This window comes from Gavia stellata, chromosome 1 (genome assembly GCF_030936135.1).
Source record: "Gavia stellata isolate bGavSte3 chromosome 1, bGavSte3.hap2, whole genome shotgun sequence".
NCBI classification, from domain to species: domain Eukaryota; kingdom Metazoa; phylum Chordata; class Aves; order Gaviiformes; family Gaviidae; genus Gavia; species Gavia stellata.
The window spans coordinates 95,293,680-95,313,348 of NC_082594.1; the positions used below are offsets into that span (position 1 = coordinate 95,293,680).

General features: G+C 39.7%; 1 protein-coding gene across 5 annotated transcripts in view; it reads right to left on the reverse strand.

The window, feature by feature from the left end:
• Positions 1-7,171: 7,171 nt before the first annotated feature.
• Positions 7,172-19,669, reverse strand: part of CASK (calcium/calmodulin dependent serine protein kinase) — a 220,299-nt gene continuing 207,801 nt past the window's right edge. For all 5 annotated transcript variants that reach the window (XM_059816928.1, XM_059816721.1, XM_059816994.1 and 2 more), the window contains 3 exons: positions 17,518-17,720; positions 15,252-15,335; positions 7,172-8,660 (listed from right to left, as the gene is read on the reverse strand). In XM_059816928.1, coding sequence (XP_059672911.1) covers positions 8,484-8,660; positions 15,252-15,335; positions 17,518-17,720 — 464 coding nt within the window. In that variant the 3' untranslated portion in view covers positions 7,172-8,483. The remainder of the gene's footprint in view (positions 8,661-15,251; positions 15,336-17,517; positions 17,721-19,669) is intronic.

The window sequence follows — 19,669 nt, forward strand, 5'->3', positions numbered from 1 at the left end:
CCCATCTGGGAGAGTGATGTGGGCACTCTTCAGTCCTGCCCTCAGTGTGAGGTGCTGGACATTTACGTGGAGCAGTGGGGAGGGATGTTCACAAATTGCCTGGTGTTAGGATCTACCTCCTGAGTGAGGTTTATTCAGATTGCTGGTGTTCCCAGACCAAAGCATCTGCGGTCCTGGGAGAAGGCAATTTGTTTTCATGTATGGTACCTGTTAACACAGTGCTCTTCACTGGTGCAACTATATTCTATGCTCTATGACAATTGCTATTAAATTAGAAAGGAGAAGTGGTCAAATCAAATAACAGAAAAAAGAAATTACCTCATTTTGGATATCATCTCTTGGGCTCAGAATTCTGCCCCTGTGTTGCATTCCTAGGAGTCATACTCGGTGTTTAACATGACTATTAGCTTCATGTCCCTTTTTCTTCACTTTAAATTTACAGCTACTGCCAGTAACCTCCTGTGAACTGTAGCTATTAGTTATTTTGCTTATCTTGTGGAGTCTTACGCTGTTTTTCTGTTTTGGAAAGAAATATGAAGTCCAGGGTAAGAAGAATCACTGTAAATAAAAATAACTTTTGCTGGAAAGGCAGCAGATGCCCGCCAGCTGAGACTCAGGAACTTCATCGCCAATTTTTAAAAGTGGGTTGTTGCGCATTTTAGCTAATTCTTGCCTTTACAACATCTGGCTGCTAGCTCTTAAAAAATTTTTGAGTTTTCCCCTTATAATTTTTGGGGTCACAAATTCAAGAGGAACCAAATCAACTGAGTTAAAGAAGTTTCTTATTCCAGAAAACTGCTGTTCCTCCCTTGGACTATATGAAGCCTTGCAAGAAAATAGCCTGTAATGATCACTGCTGCTCCAGTGTGAGTTTCAGAAAATGGGGCTAGTTTGGGTAAGAAAAAAATATTTTCTAGTTACATCAAGCATACATTTCTAAATGTCTGCTTTTGTAGAGTCAAGGTACGGGTTTGCTGCACAAACACTGATAATATTGGTCCTTCCTTTCCCCACACCTGAATCTGATAAAGACCTGTGGAGTTTGAAGAATCTGCTGCAGTGACCTCCAAAACAATTTTAAAAGGGCTTTATGGAAAATGTTAACCGTGGAATAAAGACAATGAATAAAAAAAAAGCAGCATCACAAGTATTACTTTAAAGAAAAACATGTAGTGAATTTTTTAAGCATGACAAAATAATCTTAATACTGAAAATGCATAAGGTCTAGGAAGCAACTGTGTCAAGGAACACTACCAAGTGGCCAGCTGTTGGACAAGCTTTAGATTTTACATGATGAAGAAGCACCTATAGGTCAAAACCTAAACATGCACAAGATCAGCACCAAAAGGTCTCTTTGTCTTGGGGCAAAGCTGGTCTTTTAAACTCTAATATGAAGATAAACACAAATATGGGAAATAGATATTTCTGGACAGAATAGATCTTGCCCAAAGCCTGATTTTGTTGACCCTGTGGTTATTTGAACTGGTCTGATCTTGTACTCTGTGGTTAGTTTTAGCCTTGAATGAGAAAAGTTCATTACTTCTGCAGTTTTTCTCACCTTTGACCTTCACCACATCCTTTGATTTTTATTGCACTTCCCTCTTAATCTCCCTCCCTTTTAAGGACTGATTTAGAGCTAATTCGTAACTTGTACAGCATAAATCTTTTATTATCTATGAAGAATCCCAAGGCATTTTAAAAAGACCTAAAACTTCCATTAGCTTTATTATACTCACCCATCCCATGGTTTACTTGACGTGCATATCCTATTTATTTGCTTTTTGGATTAACAGCTAATTTCACTTTGTGCTTGTTCCGCATCCAAGATGGGGTTTTTGACCTGTGACAGGAGCTTCTTGATGTGGCTATAGGTTTGCAATGAGACAAGCTTAAGGTGTCCTTCTTCTGCCCCTGCCTTGTTTTCCCCACCCTCCTTTCCCCGTTTGCAACTGCTTGTTCCTGTTCCAAGCCAAAACTTGCCCATGCCCTCATTGCACTGCTGCAGTAGGGCTGGCTGTGCTTGAAACTGAATCACTGAAACATCCCAGTTAAAACCAACATCCACCCCCTCCCTCTTTTCTGATGGTTAGGAGCCCAACTATTTCCCCTGAAATTTTATGAGTCAGGTGGGGCATAAGTAGGTTAAACTGGGGATAATAATAAAAAAATGTAATTGCTATATCTGAAAGGGGGACAAGCTAAATTGGAAAGGTCATACTCAGTTGCTGGTTTGCACCGTATGATTTACTCATGCCGGCATGGGTCTGGTGCGAAGGTACAGGAAGAGGTGTTCTCCTTTTTCAGGACCCAAATAAATTAACAATTGAATTTAAGAAACACTTCAGCAAAATAGGCCCTACACTATAGTTTAAGACACACTGTAAAAATGCTCTTATTCTAGGACTTTTGTCATTAACTCTTGTCATTAGCCCTACTTAGTGCAAACAGCTTTTTTTGAAGATGACTTCTTCGCAGCTTTTCTGTCTCCTCCTGCATCTCCCCTGAAACAACACATGAACAGCCTCTGAGTTGGTTACTTATATTCTTTAATTAAAATGATATGCAACAAGTAAACAGCTAACAACTGATCAGATCTGACCATGTACTATAAAAATCGTTGCTGGGAGTTATCTGGCTTCAGCTGGAACAGGATCAAGCCGTGCCTTGGTCTAATAAGAAAGGAGGAGCGCAATTCTGTGCACAGACACAGAGCTGGTCGTGTGGGATCACACAACACACAGCTGTGGTTGTGTGGAATCTTCAGGGAGCTTCAGTCCACCACAGCCCTGACCTGCACTGTAGCCCAAATGAGGTGAAGGTCTCAGGCAGTGGTCCTGTTCTCCTTCTCTCCTGGGCTGGTGCTAGCATTTGCACAGCTGTGTGACAGCTGGATTAGGAACTGCCATCTCTGGGTCAGTTTTGGACAAAACTGGTTTCCTGAACTGGCTCTTGGGGAATGAGAACATGGGGAAGGGGCTGTTCCTGTCAGCAGCAATGTGATAAATCAGTAACAAAGGACAACTAGCTGGGTGCATATAAATTGGGATGGAGTTGGCGGTAGCAATTCCTCACCGTGCTGAATGGTTATGTCTCAATGTGCTGTGACAATAAGATATGTATCAGACACTATGTGGACAGGCACTTTCTTGATGTATGAGGCTGGCAAAGAGTCAGAAGACAAAGCATAGAAATAAATTATAAACTTGCAATCAGACAAAGTTTGTTGTAAATATCTGTGCTGAAACAGGTGACTGATTATTTTAATAGGCAAAAAGTAGTGCTGAAGTTTGCAGGTGCAGAATTTTTCTAGGCCAGTAAAGCCAAAAGTAGGTTTTGATGAATTCCAAATTACTTGAAAGCCAGGTAATTTGGAGCAATGTGATAGATAAAATAGAAGTTGACATATGTAAGGTAATACATATTGGTAGACAAAACCTGAACTGCTCACAGGCATGGCTGAGCTCTTGAGAAAAGAAGACCTGAGAATTGCTGTGGAGGGCTGGTAGATAACTGACATTGTAAACCAAACAAAATGCTGTAAGTAACAAAGACTGGGACAGGAAAAATAGCAAATGATAATGTGATAGACTATTATGCCTTTTAGTAGTACATCCTTATCTGGACTATGTCTAGCTTATGTCTTGCCACCTCAGAAAAGACATAGCAGAAATAAAGTTTGGTGACAGAAGTAAATGAGTCATGAAACTAAGATTTTTCATTAGCCAGAACTGAAAAGACTGGCTTTGTTTAGAATGTGAGACCTACAAGGTGGTACGTCTGGTTTAGATGGAGAGACCTAGAAAGTGGTAAGTCTTGTGGGAGCTATGAAGCTCCCTTTGTCTTCTTTGAAAGCGTCTGTGAGCAAGCCGGTTAACCAACACCGCACAGATCACGGGCAGCGTGGGACACAAGTGATCACAAATTCTAGGACCAAGTGAGACATCTCTGCTCTGTGCCACAGGGCACAACGACCTTCACCAGAGGATCCCCTGGAGATGTGGAGGGTTCACTTTGATTTATGGGGCTTTTCTACTTTCTTCCTCCTAGCTGTCACTTTAAGAGTAGAGCTGGGTTTCTCTGTTCTTGGCTCAGACCTTGTCTGTGGTGGGTCCTCCAGTGACTGCTGACAACCATTATAACCGAGTCTCAACTGTGCATGCTGCGACACCTGAGGTCCAGCTCCAGTTGTCTCCTACTTATTGGCATCTGACTAAATGCAGGAAACCAAGATACCAGCCCCTGTGATATTATAACAGTACAATACTAATAAAATTTTGTTATAAATTTCAATATAAACTATAAATTATTTTAAAACCATAAATTTAATATAAAAATATTTTTATGACAAAAACTATAATAAAAGTTATGTTATGTTATGTTATGTTATGTTATGTTATGTTATGTTATGTTATGTTATGTTATGTTGTGATGCTACAGCTTGAGCAAGTTGAAAGTGATGCTCAGAAAAGGGGATGTGGACTTCCTAGGTTGGCCTTTAAAAAATAGATGTTATTGGAATGGGGTAGTAGCCACCAACACAGCAAATACTCTGGGCTAGATATAATGTTTCCAAAATAATGTTGGGTTATGTTAAATTTGTAAAGTCTTATAGCAATAAAACCCTAATTTGTATGTGACTTCCCATGCTTTTATGCTACAGTCCAGTAAGAGACCCCCAAGCTTTAAAAACAAGACTTAAATATTTAAAACTTTGGTCTTAAACTCAAGATTTAATTTCTATTGATAGGTACCTTATAAATCCAAATTGGGTTGGGTATGAACTCTTGAAGAGAGCATGTGGATTACTTAAGTGAGGTTCAGGGATTTTCAAATGACAAGAGGAAAAAAACCTGGTAATTAAAGTCTGAGTTTAGACTGCCTTGGTCTGTGTTACCATTTCCATGCAATAATCTTACCACTCCGAGACATTGAATAACCTACTGTACTTTTATTAAGTAAATGGAAGCAGAGGTTAATGAACATTTATTGGACCAACTTAACACCTTGAAATCACAGGCATCAGTCAGACTGAGAGGCAGCATACTGATAAGATCAAGTTTTCTTTACAAATCTATGAGCCCCTGTACAAAAATAAAGTATAAAAGGGGCAAACAGAAATATTTGTTTCTTCCCAACCCCAGGGCTGCTTCTGAGGTCACATTCAGCATAAGTTTAGAGAAGTCCAAGAGGCGCTCTAAATTATGCAGTGATATTTACAGTACTAGAAGGACCCTCCTCCAGTTGGAGATTGGAAAAAAAAATCGTAATATTAGCTCTACACCTGCATGAATCTTCCCTATGCAAGCGAAGCTTGCAGCTGAATTTATAGCAGCCTTTTGCCCTCTAGGTACCACACAAATAACAGAGATGCATCAGAAGGGTTTGGGCAGGGCAGGAGGCAGGGGAGGCATGGATCGGGCACACTGAGGAGTCCTGGGCTTGCTCTGCGCTTCCTGGGACTGTGGTGAAACCGGTTCACGGAGCCCACTGGGCTGCTGTTCAGCTGTACTTAAAGCCCAGGGGGGTTCCAAGTTAATCTTTTGCTACTGAAGGTTCCTACAAGGAAAACAGTCTGTGGTAAAGAGGAGGCAGGACAGTATGCTAACTGATGTGCTTTACAGTTTTTGTCTCTTGATAAAAGGCTATACAGTGAGAATAAAAGAAACAAAGCTCTCTAAGTTAGTCTTTCTACTGTGTAATATTAACTGAATGGTAGCTACACTTAACAGAAGAAAAGCGTATGTTACATTAAATCACTGGTTATTGTCATCTACGTAAGGCAGAAGCACCCTCATGGGCCTTAGGAGTTTTCTTTCCTTACAGGCTGGATACACAGAAACTCCAGGAAATTCACATTAACAGAGTCAAAAGTGTGTAGTCAAAACATTTATGGTGGACTGTACCCCAATTATCAAAATTACTTTACCTGTTTAATGTCATAAACGTTTGAGATGAAGAATGCGTCACTGAAGTCAGATACCAACGCTTACCAGAGAAGAAATTTGTATTTCTAACATCAGAAACACTCCACTGCTTGATTTTCAGTAGGTCTTCCCATCTTTGTGCTTTACTGGGAAAAGAGGTAGTTCTGAGAGTGAATGAACCTGTCACTTTGATGAACTCAGCTAGTGTGTAATACTACCATTGCAACAGCTGCCCTACAGGAACACCTGCTAAGGTTCATCCAGGACTAAAATGACACCGCACGACGACTTGAAAATTTACCTCTTACTCACTAGACAGTTCACAGTTTGCACCTATCCCCTTTTACGGGGGGTAAATTCAGAACAGATGAGCAGCTACTATTACTCTGACAGGTTCCCTCTTACTCGCTGGCTTGCTTACGTGAGGCCCACACTGATAGTTTCTCATCGGTTAGTTTCCAGCACTCCACAAACTACAAACTCAAGGGACTTGGTTACAGTACTTGTTTTGGGAGGCAGTCACAGAACTGTGATTCCAGCTGTAGTGTAAGTGGGTTCAGCAGGCGGGGTAAAGCAACGGATCGAGTTCCCTTCTGCGCTGCAGGCTGCAAGCGGTGCTGCGAACGCTGCACAAAAGAAACACCTTGCCTGACCTGGCTGGCTGGGATGCGTAGCTGGACCTAGGTTTCGCCCAAGGATTTTACAAGAATAGAAATTTGACCACCCGACTTGCAGTAGGAGTAGTCGGGAGAAAATTAGCAACCTATGCGCTTCATGATAATTACCCCTATGATAAGGGTTCAACTCTGAGAACCTTTTCTGATTACACGTGCAGTGGTCCCAAACAACTGGAACAGCCCACAGATCAATTACAGCTGATAGTTCAACTTGGAGGATAAATCCTTTGAGAACACTGTATCATTTTAATATAAACACTAAACTTCATACTATGCAACAGCACAGCCAACCAAGCTTTGAAGATAAATCATTTTAAGGAACACTGTATTTCTGATGCCTAAAAAGAGGTGGCAACGCTTGCTTCTGTTAAACATTTTCAGAAAAAAATGCAACCTGTCTGGGCCACTGAAAGCATGAAGAAGGGAAACAAACCACCAGGTCAGCACATGGTTAAATTTTCTTACTTGGCTCTGCTCTAATTCTAAACTAGTTGAACTTGTGCTCATACAGGCGGAGCAAAGCCCCTGGAATAGACTACAGGCTATGCCCCTACAAGGGCCTTGCCTTAACAGACTTTAAGAAACCTCTTCTCACTGCACAAATCACTGCTGTGTTCTTGAAACTCCCTGCGATGAAATGAAGGACCCAAAAGCGTTTAATTGTTGAACACATAAAAGGAAGTATATTTAAAATAAAAAAAATTGGTCAGACTGTAGAGTCAATTACCATTTTAAAAGGAATTTACAGGGCTGTTGTAGATGAGTCTTTTGGAATAGTCAGTTTATCGCAATGCCTAAACTGGTTTCTTCATTGCACAGTATTTTCTTTTATAATGTGTGCATCTTTAAACAATTACATACATATTAAAAATCAGCATTTCTTTGCTTAAACTTAATTAAAATGTTAATACTCTCAGACAACACAGATCTGAAATGGTGAAACCAGTAATTGCCCCCTCCCACCTTACAACAAATTAAATTGAGACAAAATTACAAACACATTTCACTACATGATTATTATTAATAAAAATCAGTTTTTTTTTTTTATAAAGTTGCCCAAAATGCAAGGGATGTGCATAGGTTTACAACTTAGTCAGAATAATATTTTACTTTATTCCCTTGGGTACGTGTTCCCATGAACGGAATGTACTTTGCTGTAGATTACAGGTTTTATCAACACAGATACACCAACGGCATGAACGCTTGCGACTGTCCACATGCATTAAGAGTCAAGACCCAATTTCAAATTTCTAAAAGTTTTACAGAGTTCTTCAAAGAGACAGTATCACATTATCTGGATGTTACACAAAAGTACTTAAAAACACTATCCTAGAAAAAAAAAGCGAAAAAAGGCCTTTAAAATTTATGAATTTGTTTCGTAACCACTAGACTAATTACTTCAAATAAATAAAGGAAAGCAAAGTATTGCAATCCATAAAATCAGACTCTAAAAAGAATGTAGTGTTCCACCCCCAAGTTAAGGTAACAGAATCATATTATTATTACTATTAAAATAGATTATAGAAAGCAGCATCTATTTTGTGCAGTTTTTAGGGGCCCTTGAAATAAAAAGCTATGATTTCCAAAAATATAACATTCCAAAGGACTGAATAATACATATATTTAAAGATACATTTTATTAAAGTTTAGGAGAAATGATTAAAAAAAAAGATACTGTCTCTTTAAATTAGTGTTTAATTTTTTTTTTCCCCCTCCTCCTATCTATTTGGACATGACAATAATTATATTTTAGGTCACACTACATCTAGGTAGTCTCTAGGGGCCAAGACCTGTTGACACAAGGTCAATAACGAAGAGGTTTTCCATGTATGAGGTGGTTCCCAGTAATGACAGATTTTTTTTCAATTCTCTCGTGACCGGTCTAGTAGACCCAGGAGACCGGGACCCACTGTGAGGCCGTACACACAAGCTCGATGGCTTCCTCCAGGTGCCTGATAGTTTCATCAATTTCATTGTTGATAATTGTTAGGTCAAAGTAGTGTGCATATGTTCTCTGTAAGATTTCAGACTCCTTCTGCAGGCGCTGAAGAGATTCATCCTGTTCGGCAGTCAGAAAAGAAAATGGGAGAGAGAGAAGTTGGATCCTTCGTACTCTTCCACAACAGCTTTCTAACTGTCGCTTATAGAGAAGGAAACAGGCAAAAAAGCCCTAGGGAGGCCTATATTGTTTAGATCCCCCACCTAAATCTATGGAAATCACACGGGAGAAATGGTACAATTTCTCTCTTGAAGCTGACATTCAAACAGCACTCAGTTATTGACATTACTTGAGACAAAACATAAGCCTAGAATTAAAAAAGCAAGGCAGAGGATGGAAGCTTAGAAAAGCAGCACAGACATGAACAATGGAGACCGTATATGCTGAGGGAGCTGGGGTTGTTCAGCCTGGAGAAGAGGAGGCTGAGGGGAGACCTCATCGCTCTCTACAACTACCTGAAAGGGGGTTGCAGAGAGGTGGGTGTTGGTCTCTTCTTCCAAGTGACTAGTGACAGGACAGGAGGAAATGGCCTCAAGTTGCGCCAGGGGAGGTTCATGCTGGATATTAGGAAAAAGTTCTTTACTGAGAGAGTAGTGAAACATTGGAACAGGCTGCCCAGGGAGGTGGTAGAGTCACCCTCCCTGAAGGTATTCAAGGAGCGTGTGGATGTGGCATTGTGGGATGTGGCTTGATGGGCATGGTGCTGTGTGGTGTGGGTGGGTTGTTTTGGTGTGGGTTGTGGTGTGTTTTGTGGTTTGTGGGTGGTTTTGGGTTTTTTTGTGGGGGGGTGTGTGGTGGTGGTGTGTTTTTTTTTTTTTTTTTTTTTTTTATGGTTGGACTTGATGATCTTACAGGTCTTTTCCAACCTTAGTGATTCTGTGAATAAAATGTACCAAGTACACAAATACGAGCTATTGGGCCTATGCCCAGGTAAGAACACAAGAAACAGGAGAGGGTATATTATCAGGTATCAGCTGTTCCCAGTTTTGGTAATGTTTTCTGTTCAACACCAGTCTTCTGGATCTACTTCCTTTAATAATCATTTACTGATAAGGAAGTTCTCGCTCCGTGTTACTCTATGGTTCCTATTTCAGAGCATGCCATTTCCAGTATCGGTTAGTGTGAGATCCTGGAGTCGAACCACGCAGCCTGTGCTCAAGAAGGGCCAGTGACAGCAGGCTGGTGCTCTCCATGGCTTTGTATCGACGTCTTTACAGAAAAAAGTGCATCCTCCTTTGTGGGTGCGCTACTGGACTCTGTGCAGCCAGCAACTCTACAGCGATGGGCTTTGTTAGCGAGGTCTGCCTTTCTGAGAGAGCGGGATTGCAAAAGGCTTCTTTCTAGGGCTCTGTAGCAATTGTACGTTTGAATTCTATTCCTGGAAATGCCCTTAGAAATTTAAAAAAATCATTTGCTGCTTTCAGGAACCTTGAAATAGCCACAGGAAAGTAATCACATCCTTCCTGCCCCACTGGTTTAGGGTGGATATGGGGCAAAATTACATATGAACAGTATAGACTCCTGCTGCTCCGTAGTATCTATAGGGTCACCCTACTTGATCAATCAACTGGGAGAGACTTTATTATTACAGAGTTTTAGGCTGCAGGAAGTACAGACACAGTGCCTATAGCTGTTTTCACAAGAAATTACTCTGGGAAAAGAATTTTATCCAGCTAATGAGAGACTCCCCCCCTCCCCTTTTTTCTGTTTAAACTTCCCAAGTATTTGTAATTACAGTGACAAGTGGCTGTGGAACAGTGGCTTTCAGGTCCTCTGAAGGGAATAACCTGTGTTGAGACAGTTCTCCTTCCCTGTAGCTGTGAAACCAGCCACTTCTGGAGGAGTTCTGTACCAAAGTTACAGTTCTGCTTCTCTCCTGAAGTTGCAGCCTCAAATGAGGGGGAGGGATGTTGCCTTCACTTGATAATCACTACAAATTTCATTCCAAGTCAGAAAAATACTCCTCACATGCGCTTCTGCACTAGGGGGGCTCCTTGTATGGACCATTAAGCATCGCCAGTGATGCCTGGAAATTCCGTAGAAAGTACCAGTGCATGCAAACTTAATTTATGCTATTAACAAATTGGACAATATGGATCAATACTAATATTAAATATTTTTGTGGAACATTTCATGTGGCCCAGCCAAAAACCTAGTTAGGTAAACTGCCAACTTCTCATAAATTCCAAAAGAGACATCAATTTATATCAGCAGAGGATTTAAATTTTCTGCTTAAATTAACCTACAAAGGAAAAAAAAAAAAAAAAATCATACTTGTCAAGCAGAATATTTTCAGTGCTTTAAACATATCTAGCTAAGATTAATTTTATATTTAAAGCCAGTCTTAGCAAAATCATATTGCAGCTTTAAAAGAGTTTTATTCTCATGGCACAAGGCTAACAGCACCTGAAAAACCCCCAGGAAGCCTTAGAACTGTTAAGCCATATGTAGCTTTTTAACTGCTCTTCAGATTTCCCATCAGTGTCGTCTTTACCTACAAGTATGAGAATGAACTTTTCTCACTAAAGCATCTATCTATCTTACTGTGACTGACAGTAAAAATCTGAAAAACTTACAGCTATGCCATCTTAAAAAAAACAACTGGTAGGTAGAGAAGAATGAATACTAATATTTACCTTGCACGCATAGATGTCACAAAACTAAGAGTTTCAAAAAATCATTAAATTTTAATATTTTTCTGACTTAGCTTCTCCTAGATCCAACTTTATTGGGATCAAAGTGGGTCGTATTTTGGAATATCTGAATTTAGTAGCCTGTTGGAAATGTAAAACATTACTTCTTTCATATACTTTTAGGGGCAGTAATAGGTTTGGGACAGGCCATTGCAGCAGTTTTCAAATAGGTTCAAACTTTCTCAAGTTCTGCAAAAAGAAAAGAGATTACAGTTCTTGATTTTTGTTTTATTCTGGGACCAAGTTTCACCTGTGTCTGTGATAGAATACCTATTTGTAGATTCAAAACCACATCAGACTTGGCTAAGTGTTTTCTCTCTGTCTGTAAGTCTTAAATGCCAAAATAAATCTTCAAAGCTCAAAATTTTTGCTGTGGTAAGTTCCTCTCAATTTCTCTAGAATTTCTTAATTAAATTTTGAATACTGAACATCCCAGATTATTGTCCAAGAAGATTACTCTCCAGCAGTCGTACTCTCAATAGTGTCAAGAAAGAAGATATTTATCAAAATGTTCAGCTAGCTGCAGACAGACAAATGAATGGCCACAACTTCACTAATTTCACATTTGGGAGCAGAACATCTGTCTTTTTTTCTTCCCTCAGCTCTCATGCAATAGGCATTTTGTTGTGGGTCTAGTTGCACTGTGTCCATTATTGGAACAGACCTTTCTCTCCTACCACTAGAATTCAATTCACTTTCCTAATCTTCTCTCCTTCTCTACCACAGCTGGGACAGAAAGGAGTGAAACATGGCTTTTATCCACAAAATCTCTCCCATGTGCATAATGGCCACCAGTGATATCTTCAGTCTCTGAGGGCTGGTTTATTTTGGCCTTAAAGTACATAGGACAATAGCTGCCGCTTGTGACAGTCAAAGCCTAACAAATTACTAATATCCCCTTCTAAGGCTGTGAACAAACACACCATCGGGCCTTTGCCAATTTTGCTCCAACAGAAAGAAATTCTCCTCAATTTAAACAGCTGGTGGACTGCAAACTTCTTAAGAAAAATTCCTTTTATTCTTTGGCTGTAGAAAGGGAGGAAGCATAGCTAAAATTCAGAAGAATTTGGCTCAGTGAAGATTGACACATGGCTCAGTAAAGATTCAGATCAAAAAAGTGGAGCCTGTCAACTCCTCTTTGCTGCTGTCTGGGCAATGGAAGGCAGAAGACAGCTGGATGAAAGAGGAACTACTCCAGTGTTTCCTGATATGCTCTCTCTCTCTGTTTTAGCACAGCAATAATCTGATTTAAGTTTCCTTTGTGATTAGACAGGTGGGTACACTCTGGGAGATTTCCTATATGATTTAAATTGGTTTTGTGCTTTGCGGAATTGCTCATAGTGCACTGCTATATTCAGTTGGAAAGCATAATATTTTGTCTCCTAACTCTTGCTGTGTGCTCCTTGATTATTGAGATATTTTGTGTGTGTCTATGACAGGCTGAAGTGTCTCAAGAGAGATAGTTTTAGGATCAGGCCTCTGCACTGATTTTACCACAAAGTTCAGATGTGCAGCTCTAAGAGTAGAAATTTTACTCTCTAGTTTCTTTTTAGCACAGTTAATTTTAGCGCAGATATCTGAAGTCATTATTACATTGAATTTCTATTCCAATGGCAAAAGTAACGTTGAATGGGAACGAGCATATCTACATTCTAAAACTAATGAAATAACCAGGACTACCTTGTCAGCCCCTAGCTGGTACTTACAGGCAATTTTCTGCACCATTTTGGAAGCTATGTACAATTAGTACGAGTGCAGGAAAATGAAAAGAAAAGCAAAGATGAAATTTAAGAAAACATGACGGGGGGAAAAAGGACAGTCATTTACAGAAGTGTTCTCAAAAAGTGTAAGTAAAATAAACAAAGCAGGATAAGAGGATAAACAGAAAGGGATACTCATTATGCAAATAAACCTTTCAAAGGAAGCATGAATGGGAAATACGAAACACACACTCTCCACCCTTGTTTGCTGCCTTGCAGGCTGCTAACACACAGACACAATTTCCACATGTCCCTTCATGCAGCCCAGTAAACCTTGGAAAATAGGATCCTCTATTCGGGTAGGGTCTGTTGCTATTACCATTTCCTGCCCTTGCCTTTCCTTAAGTTTAATTGATTCATAAATTAGCATGCTTTATAAGTGTGGCCTCAGTTCAGCAATTCATGTGCCTGAGCGAAACCCTCTGTGCACAGAGGCTTTAGTCGCAAGAGCTTAAAATAAAGACACAGTCTTACAGCATGAATGCAAATATGTAGAACAGAATACTTTACTTCTACTCATATTTCTTTGGTATGAACAAATATTTCCCCACCACAACTATAAAAGGTACATTTCTGTCCTCTTGCCAGTGTACCATGGAAAACATTTTCTCCCTCATATGAACGGTCCCAAATGTCTCTGTATTATATCCTGCAGCTGGAAGATTAAAAGTTAAGCACCACTGGCAGACGAGTGAGGCCAAGGAAGACTATTTGGGAAGTGAGACACAAGTACGGAGGCAACAAACCCAGGAAATTACGTAATTCCACAGGGTACCTGGCTACCCGTGTGCCACTGGAAGCACAATACTTGCCTGACACATCCTAAGAACGATTCTAGCTATTTTTTAAGTGATGCCATGCCATTTGCTTGCACAAAAGCAAATTCAGTGTAGACTACAAAATTTTAGTATTTTCTCAAGACCATACTGATTTACAGCATATGCCAACACCAGCAGTTAGACAAACTGTCACTCCACTAACATTGCAAATTGTGATGTTCTGAGAAATCTTTGTCTGTACACTCGTGACATTTACCAGTTAGGGTATGGGTCCGTAAGATATAGTGGAATGACATAACTTATTACTGTGAAAAGTTAAAAGATCCTTCTTCCCTCTCCCATCTCTCTTCCTGGCTATATGCTTTCACTGCTTGTTCTGGCATTGGTGCTTCTCAGAGCCTTTGTGAGCTGCTTGAGAACTGACAAAAATCTGACTTAGAGCTAAAGTAGCTCACTAAAGGATCTGTTAAGTGCCATGGCCAGTGCAGACTGGCAGTATATGTCCCAAAAGCAAGTTAGAGAGAATCACTCCCTTCAGCAACAGTGAACTAGTAGAATGCTTCAGCTGCCAGTAAAATTGCAGCTCGAGGCCAATATTTTTCACTCTCCACTTGCTATTTTAACAATCATTCAGGGTATTTGCATTTAAGTATGTTTGTCTTGTTCCTTATTTTCCTGCAAGATTCTTCAGTGATGTCATAGTTTCATACTTATGATATTGTAATTACATTTCTATAGAAACAGGCTGTAGAGACAGGGCTTCTGGCTTTATTTTTGCGTGATCAAGGAGACATCTAGGAGATTTGGAACAGATTTGTGGTCAAATCCAATTAAAATCCCTTAATATCATGGTTTAAAAAAGGCTCAGCAGATAAAGTGTTTGTATAAATACAGTTTGTCCTGTTGTGAGCTAAATCCAGAATTGCTTGATACCATCTTTGAAATCAGCAGCAATCTGCAAAGTGGATTCTCTATAAAACCTAAGTAGGAAATTCAGGATGTGGGCCTCCATGAATACTTAACATTATTCCACAAGCAATTACCCCTTTGGTCAGAGCTTCCAATTCTTAGAGAACAGTCCTGTAATCTAGAGCTAGAATTGCAACAGAGAATTGAGTAGTTTGTGCTAATGATTTGTCAAGGATGTGGAAATGGATCTTTGAGCTAGGGCAGGGAATGAAATAAAGGCATACGTATTTTTAGAATATATCATGTGGATCCTTTAACTTGAAGTTCATATTCTGACTTAGAAAAATCAGTTAATAAACAATAAATACCTCTCAATCAACTTAATGCTGCTATACAACTGTCTTTCTGCCTCTCCATTTACAAACAAGGAAACAAAGAGTCTTATCTGCATATTTGAATCTCATCCTTAATTCTGTCTCTGATAGGACATTAGATTGCAACATGCCATACCTCATTAATGCCTGGGGTAATCGTAGGTGCAGCAATAAAAACAACAAAAGGAGCAAACTCTGCAGTTCTCAGGACCTTCAATGCCTAGGTGAAAAAAAGATCAGACGCTTAGAAGAATCCCGCAACAATCAACGTGAAGTAAGTTTAGTCACACAAGCAAAAGATACAAAATCATGATTTACCAACGCTGGTATTTGTTTTTAACTGACCTGAAGTCAAGACCTTAGTAATACACACACTTAACTTTTTGCATTATCTTACATTTTTGGTGGTCAAACTGTGTATTTATCCTTAATTAAAGTGAGTTTTCAAGACAATGAAAGCTTTGGCATTTCCAGAGAGGTTGTTACCATACAGTCTCAAAGAGTGCAGAATTCTGTTTGCATTTAAACTGAATGATTAACAACAGGTAAAAATACTCAGTCATGCCATAAATAGGGAAGAGCCAAGTGTGTTTTAGAATAAATATTCATTAGAGTATAATTTTTTGTCTTTTTCTACCTACTAAGACTTTTTTATTATTATTTTCTGAAACAAATGAAAATGTGATGCGAGATATTCGAAGTTTTAAAAAAGTGAGCATAGCACTAATGCAGGAAATGTAGCACCAATCCCCTGAACCAAATCTATGCAAAAGAAAAGAGTTCTCATTAAAAAGTTGACTTAGTCATAATTTACTGAGTGACACACAGAGCTGCCATAAGTGAAACCTTGGTACAGATCCAAGCTAGACTGAAGTGCAGGACAGAAAGTAAACATACCTCAGCTGAACTCAAATGGATGGACAAGATAGAGCTCCTTCTGCTTTCTGTCTTCTCCAAAGTTTGTTTTTTTTTAAACAAACAAACAAACAAAAAACCCTAATCCATCCTCTTCCCAAGTTTAAGAGGTTTTCACCTCTGCTGCTTGAAACCCACCTATATGTACCAGCTATGCCAACCTCCTCTAAACAAGAGATAAACCCCATATGTGAAAGTCAAGAAAACTCACATAACTAAGAGTACCCAAGGGTAAACAAGCAAGCGGTGTAAGATAACAAGGAATAAGTCCACAGACAGGCGGGCCTTAATGAGCTGAGGTGGATGCATGAGGAAGCTGGCTAAGAGGCTTGCTAGACACATGCTGGAGGAAGTGTAGCAAAGGCGGCTGTTACCAAATGTAAATATATTCTAACAAAGATTAAAATGGCTTCTGAGAATTGTAATGCTTCTGAATAATGCAAGTTGAAATGGTTTATCAAGAGAGTTTGCTTTTAACAGCTGCTCCATTTGAATTAACTATAAATGCTGCTCTCCCTGAAAACTGTTAAATGTGGGATTTCATTTTTCAGAACAGCACCACACCAGCATACTACGTGAGCTGTCCTAAATAATTTAGTCAGGTATCTTATTTCTGTCATTAAATTCTTAAAGAATTTTAACTTCTTGAATCTATTCACAAAGAAGAAAGAAGGCAGCAAATTTAAATAGATAACACTGGCCACAATTTTAATTTGTCTTTTCTCCCATTTCCTTCAATCTGCTAGAATAATAGAAACATCACATTTATCCGTATTCACGTTGTTCTACTTCACAAAACATATAAACACATCCCTGTGAACTGAAAGTCATGGCTACATGGATGTTTCAAAGGAAATGTATCAGAATTTCCCACTGAAAATTTTATATAATGAATGAACAAACTATCAGTGTTTCTTGAGAGCCTGATTTTCCCTCCCACCCTCTTCCAAAAAGTATAATACCGCAACACAGAAAGGAGTTTACAAAGTAACAACATTGATCTGGTCATTGTGCAAACAGGATCAGTACCAGTGATTGACCACAAGTGTTTCTGACCATGCTCAATAGTGATATGGAGCCAAGAGTCAGTCAGGAACAAGACTACTCTCTAATACAGCATCAAAGAGAATTTTTTGAAAATACCGAAACATTACTCCTGGCAGGCAATGACAATCACTTGTTTTGATACATTTCACTGGACATGAGACTAATATATTAAAAAGTTACACGGTAAGTAGATTTTCAAGCTATAGTGGTTGCATACCAAGCTAAACTATGAATTTGTTTCTGCTGTATGTTCTTCTAACCAGATGATTACCAGAATTCTACTTCACAGATTGATACCTTGGTGTTCCAGGGACTTTTGTGGCACATTACTGTATGCATTACTTATCTAGTGTGCAATCAATAAAAATAAATATATCTCAATAAAAGAAGGTTGAAGGATTTGTGATAAGTCCCATTTTCATATACTTCTAATCAGTTACCTGAGGTTCTACATCAAGTATTGCAATTAGTCCCTGCTCATGGATCTTTCGTATTGTTTCCAGTTTTGTCCCATACATTGCATCCTCATGGCTGCCATATTCCAAATATTCATTGTTTGATATATCCTGCATCATTTGGTCATGTGATACAAAGTAGTAATTTTTCCCATTTTCTTCATCTTTCTTTGGAGGTCGGGTTGTGTCTGAAAATACAAAGTATTTTTAGTACAAAAGCAATATTAAGCTTATGTATGGCTTTTTGTTTGGTTTATCAATACTTATTCACTGAATGATGACCTGTCAAATCACATATAGAACAATGAAGCATGAACTTGGGGTAGGCAGAGTGACAGGGGCTGGGAGAAGCGGGAGTCTGGGGGATATGTGTTCGGAAAAGCAGGAGATGAAGGGATGTGGAAAAGGTAAAAATCAAAAGGTAACAAAGGAAGAACAGAAGGTCATAAATAACCTTTACCTGGTCAAGACTATAAGACTCTATCAACTGCTTTCAACAGCAAACAAAGGCCAGATCTCACAGTTTTTATAGTTTCTAAACAATTCAATTAACATCTCCATGTTACCCCAGGCACCAGTACTGGGCCCAATCCTGTTCAACAACTTCATTAGTGATCTGGATGATGGGGCAGAGTGTACCCTCAGCAAGGATGCCAATGATACAAAACTGATATGCCAGAGGGTTGTGCTGCCATCCAGAGCGACCTTGACAAGCTGGAGAAACAAGCTGACAGGAACCTCATGAAGTTCAACAAGGGGAAGTGCCAAGTCCTGCACCTGGGGAGGAACAACCCCATGCACCAGTACCTGCTGGGGGCTGACCAGTTGGAAAGCAGCTCTCCAGAAAAGGCCCTGTGGGGTATCCTGGTAGACACTCAGTTGAACATAAGCCAGAAAGGTGCCCCTGTGGCAGAGAAGGGCTAAAAGTATCCTGGGCTGCATTAGATAAAGTATTGGCAGCAGGTGGAGGAAGGTGATTCTTCCCCTCTACTCAGCACTGGTGAGGCCAAACCTGGAGTGCTGTGTCCAGTTCTGGGCTCCCCAGTACAAGAGAGACGTGGACATACTGGAGAAAGTTCATTGAAGGGGCACTAATGGACTGGAGCATTTCTCTCATGGGGAAAGGCTGAGAGAGCTAGGACTGTTCAGCCTGGAGAAGAAAAGGCTCAGGGGGATCTCATCAATGAATACAAATATCTAAAGTGAAGGTGTGAAGAAGATGAAGCCAGTCTCTTTTCAGTGGTGCTCAATGACAGGACCAGAGACAATGGGCACACACTGAAACATGGGAGCTTCTGTCTGAATGTAAGGAAACACTTTTTCACTCTGAGGGTGACCGAGCCCTGGCACAGGTTGCCCAGAGAGGTGGTGGAGTCTCCATCCTTGGAGCTATTCAAAAGTCTTCTGGACATGGTCTTGGGCAACTGGCTCTAGGTGGCCCTGCTTGAGCAGGGGGATTGGACCAAATGACTTCCAGAGGTAAGGATTCTGTGATTCTGTAGGTCATCGGCTCCTCCTCTTTTCCCCACAGGTGCGCTGATATCCACTTACTTATCTTTCTTCTAATATTCCCTCACATACTGATTTGCTCTTGTATTTTTCCACTATCACATTCATGTTGGTGACATATCTGAAACACCACATCTCTTCCCAATCTAATCCCATACCTTCCAACAATCCTATCATAATTTCAAACAAGGTATCCAAAAATTGACCTCATCTTCTATTTTTAATTATACCTATTGCTGTTCTGAAGGATTAACTAGCAATGCTCTGAGGATTAATTAGCATATTTCAAAGATGAAAAGTTCTATAGAAATATTATCGATCATAGTTATTATCTTAAGAAATTCAAGAACAATGGATTATATAAACCATATAATAACACTATACTACTCACTGCTGCCCTAGGTCTACTGAACTTAACATACTCTTACATTTCCCCCAAAACATCTTCTTTTGTAAAAACATTCCTGTATTTTCCTTTTTTAATTTAAATTCTTACGAGGTTTTCTTCTTCTGAGTGTGAAAGTGTAAGCCTAAAAAGTGCGTGAGGGCCTGATTACTTGTGGTCAAGAGAGATGAAAGCTACTTAGTAATAACATACTTTTCGAATATATTGCTTCTGCAGACCTAT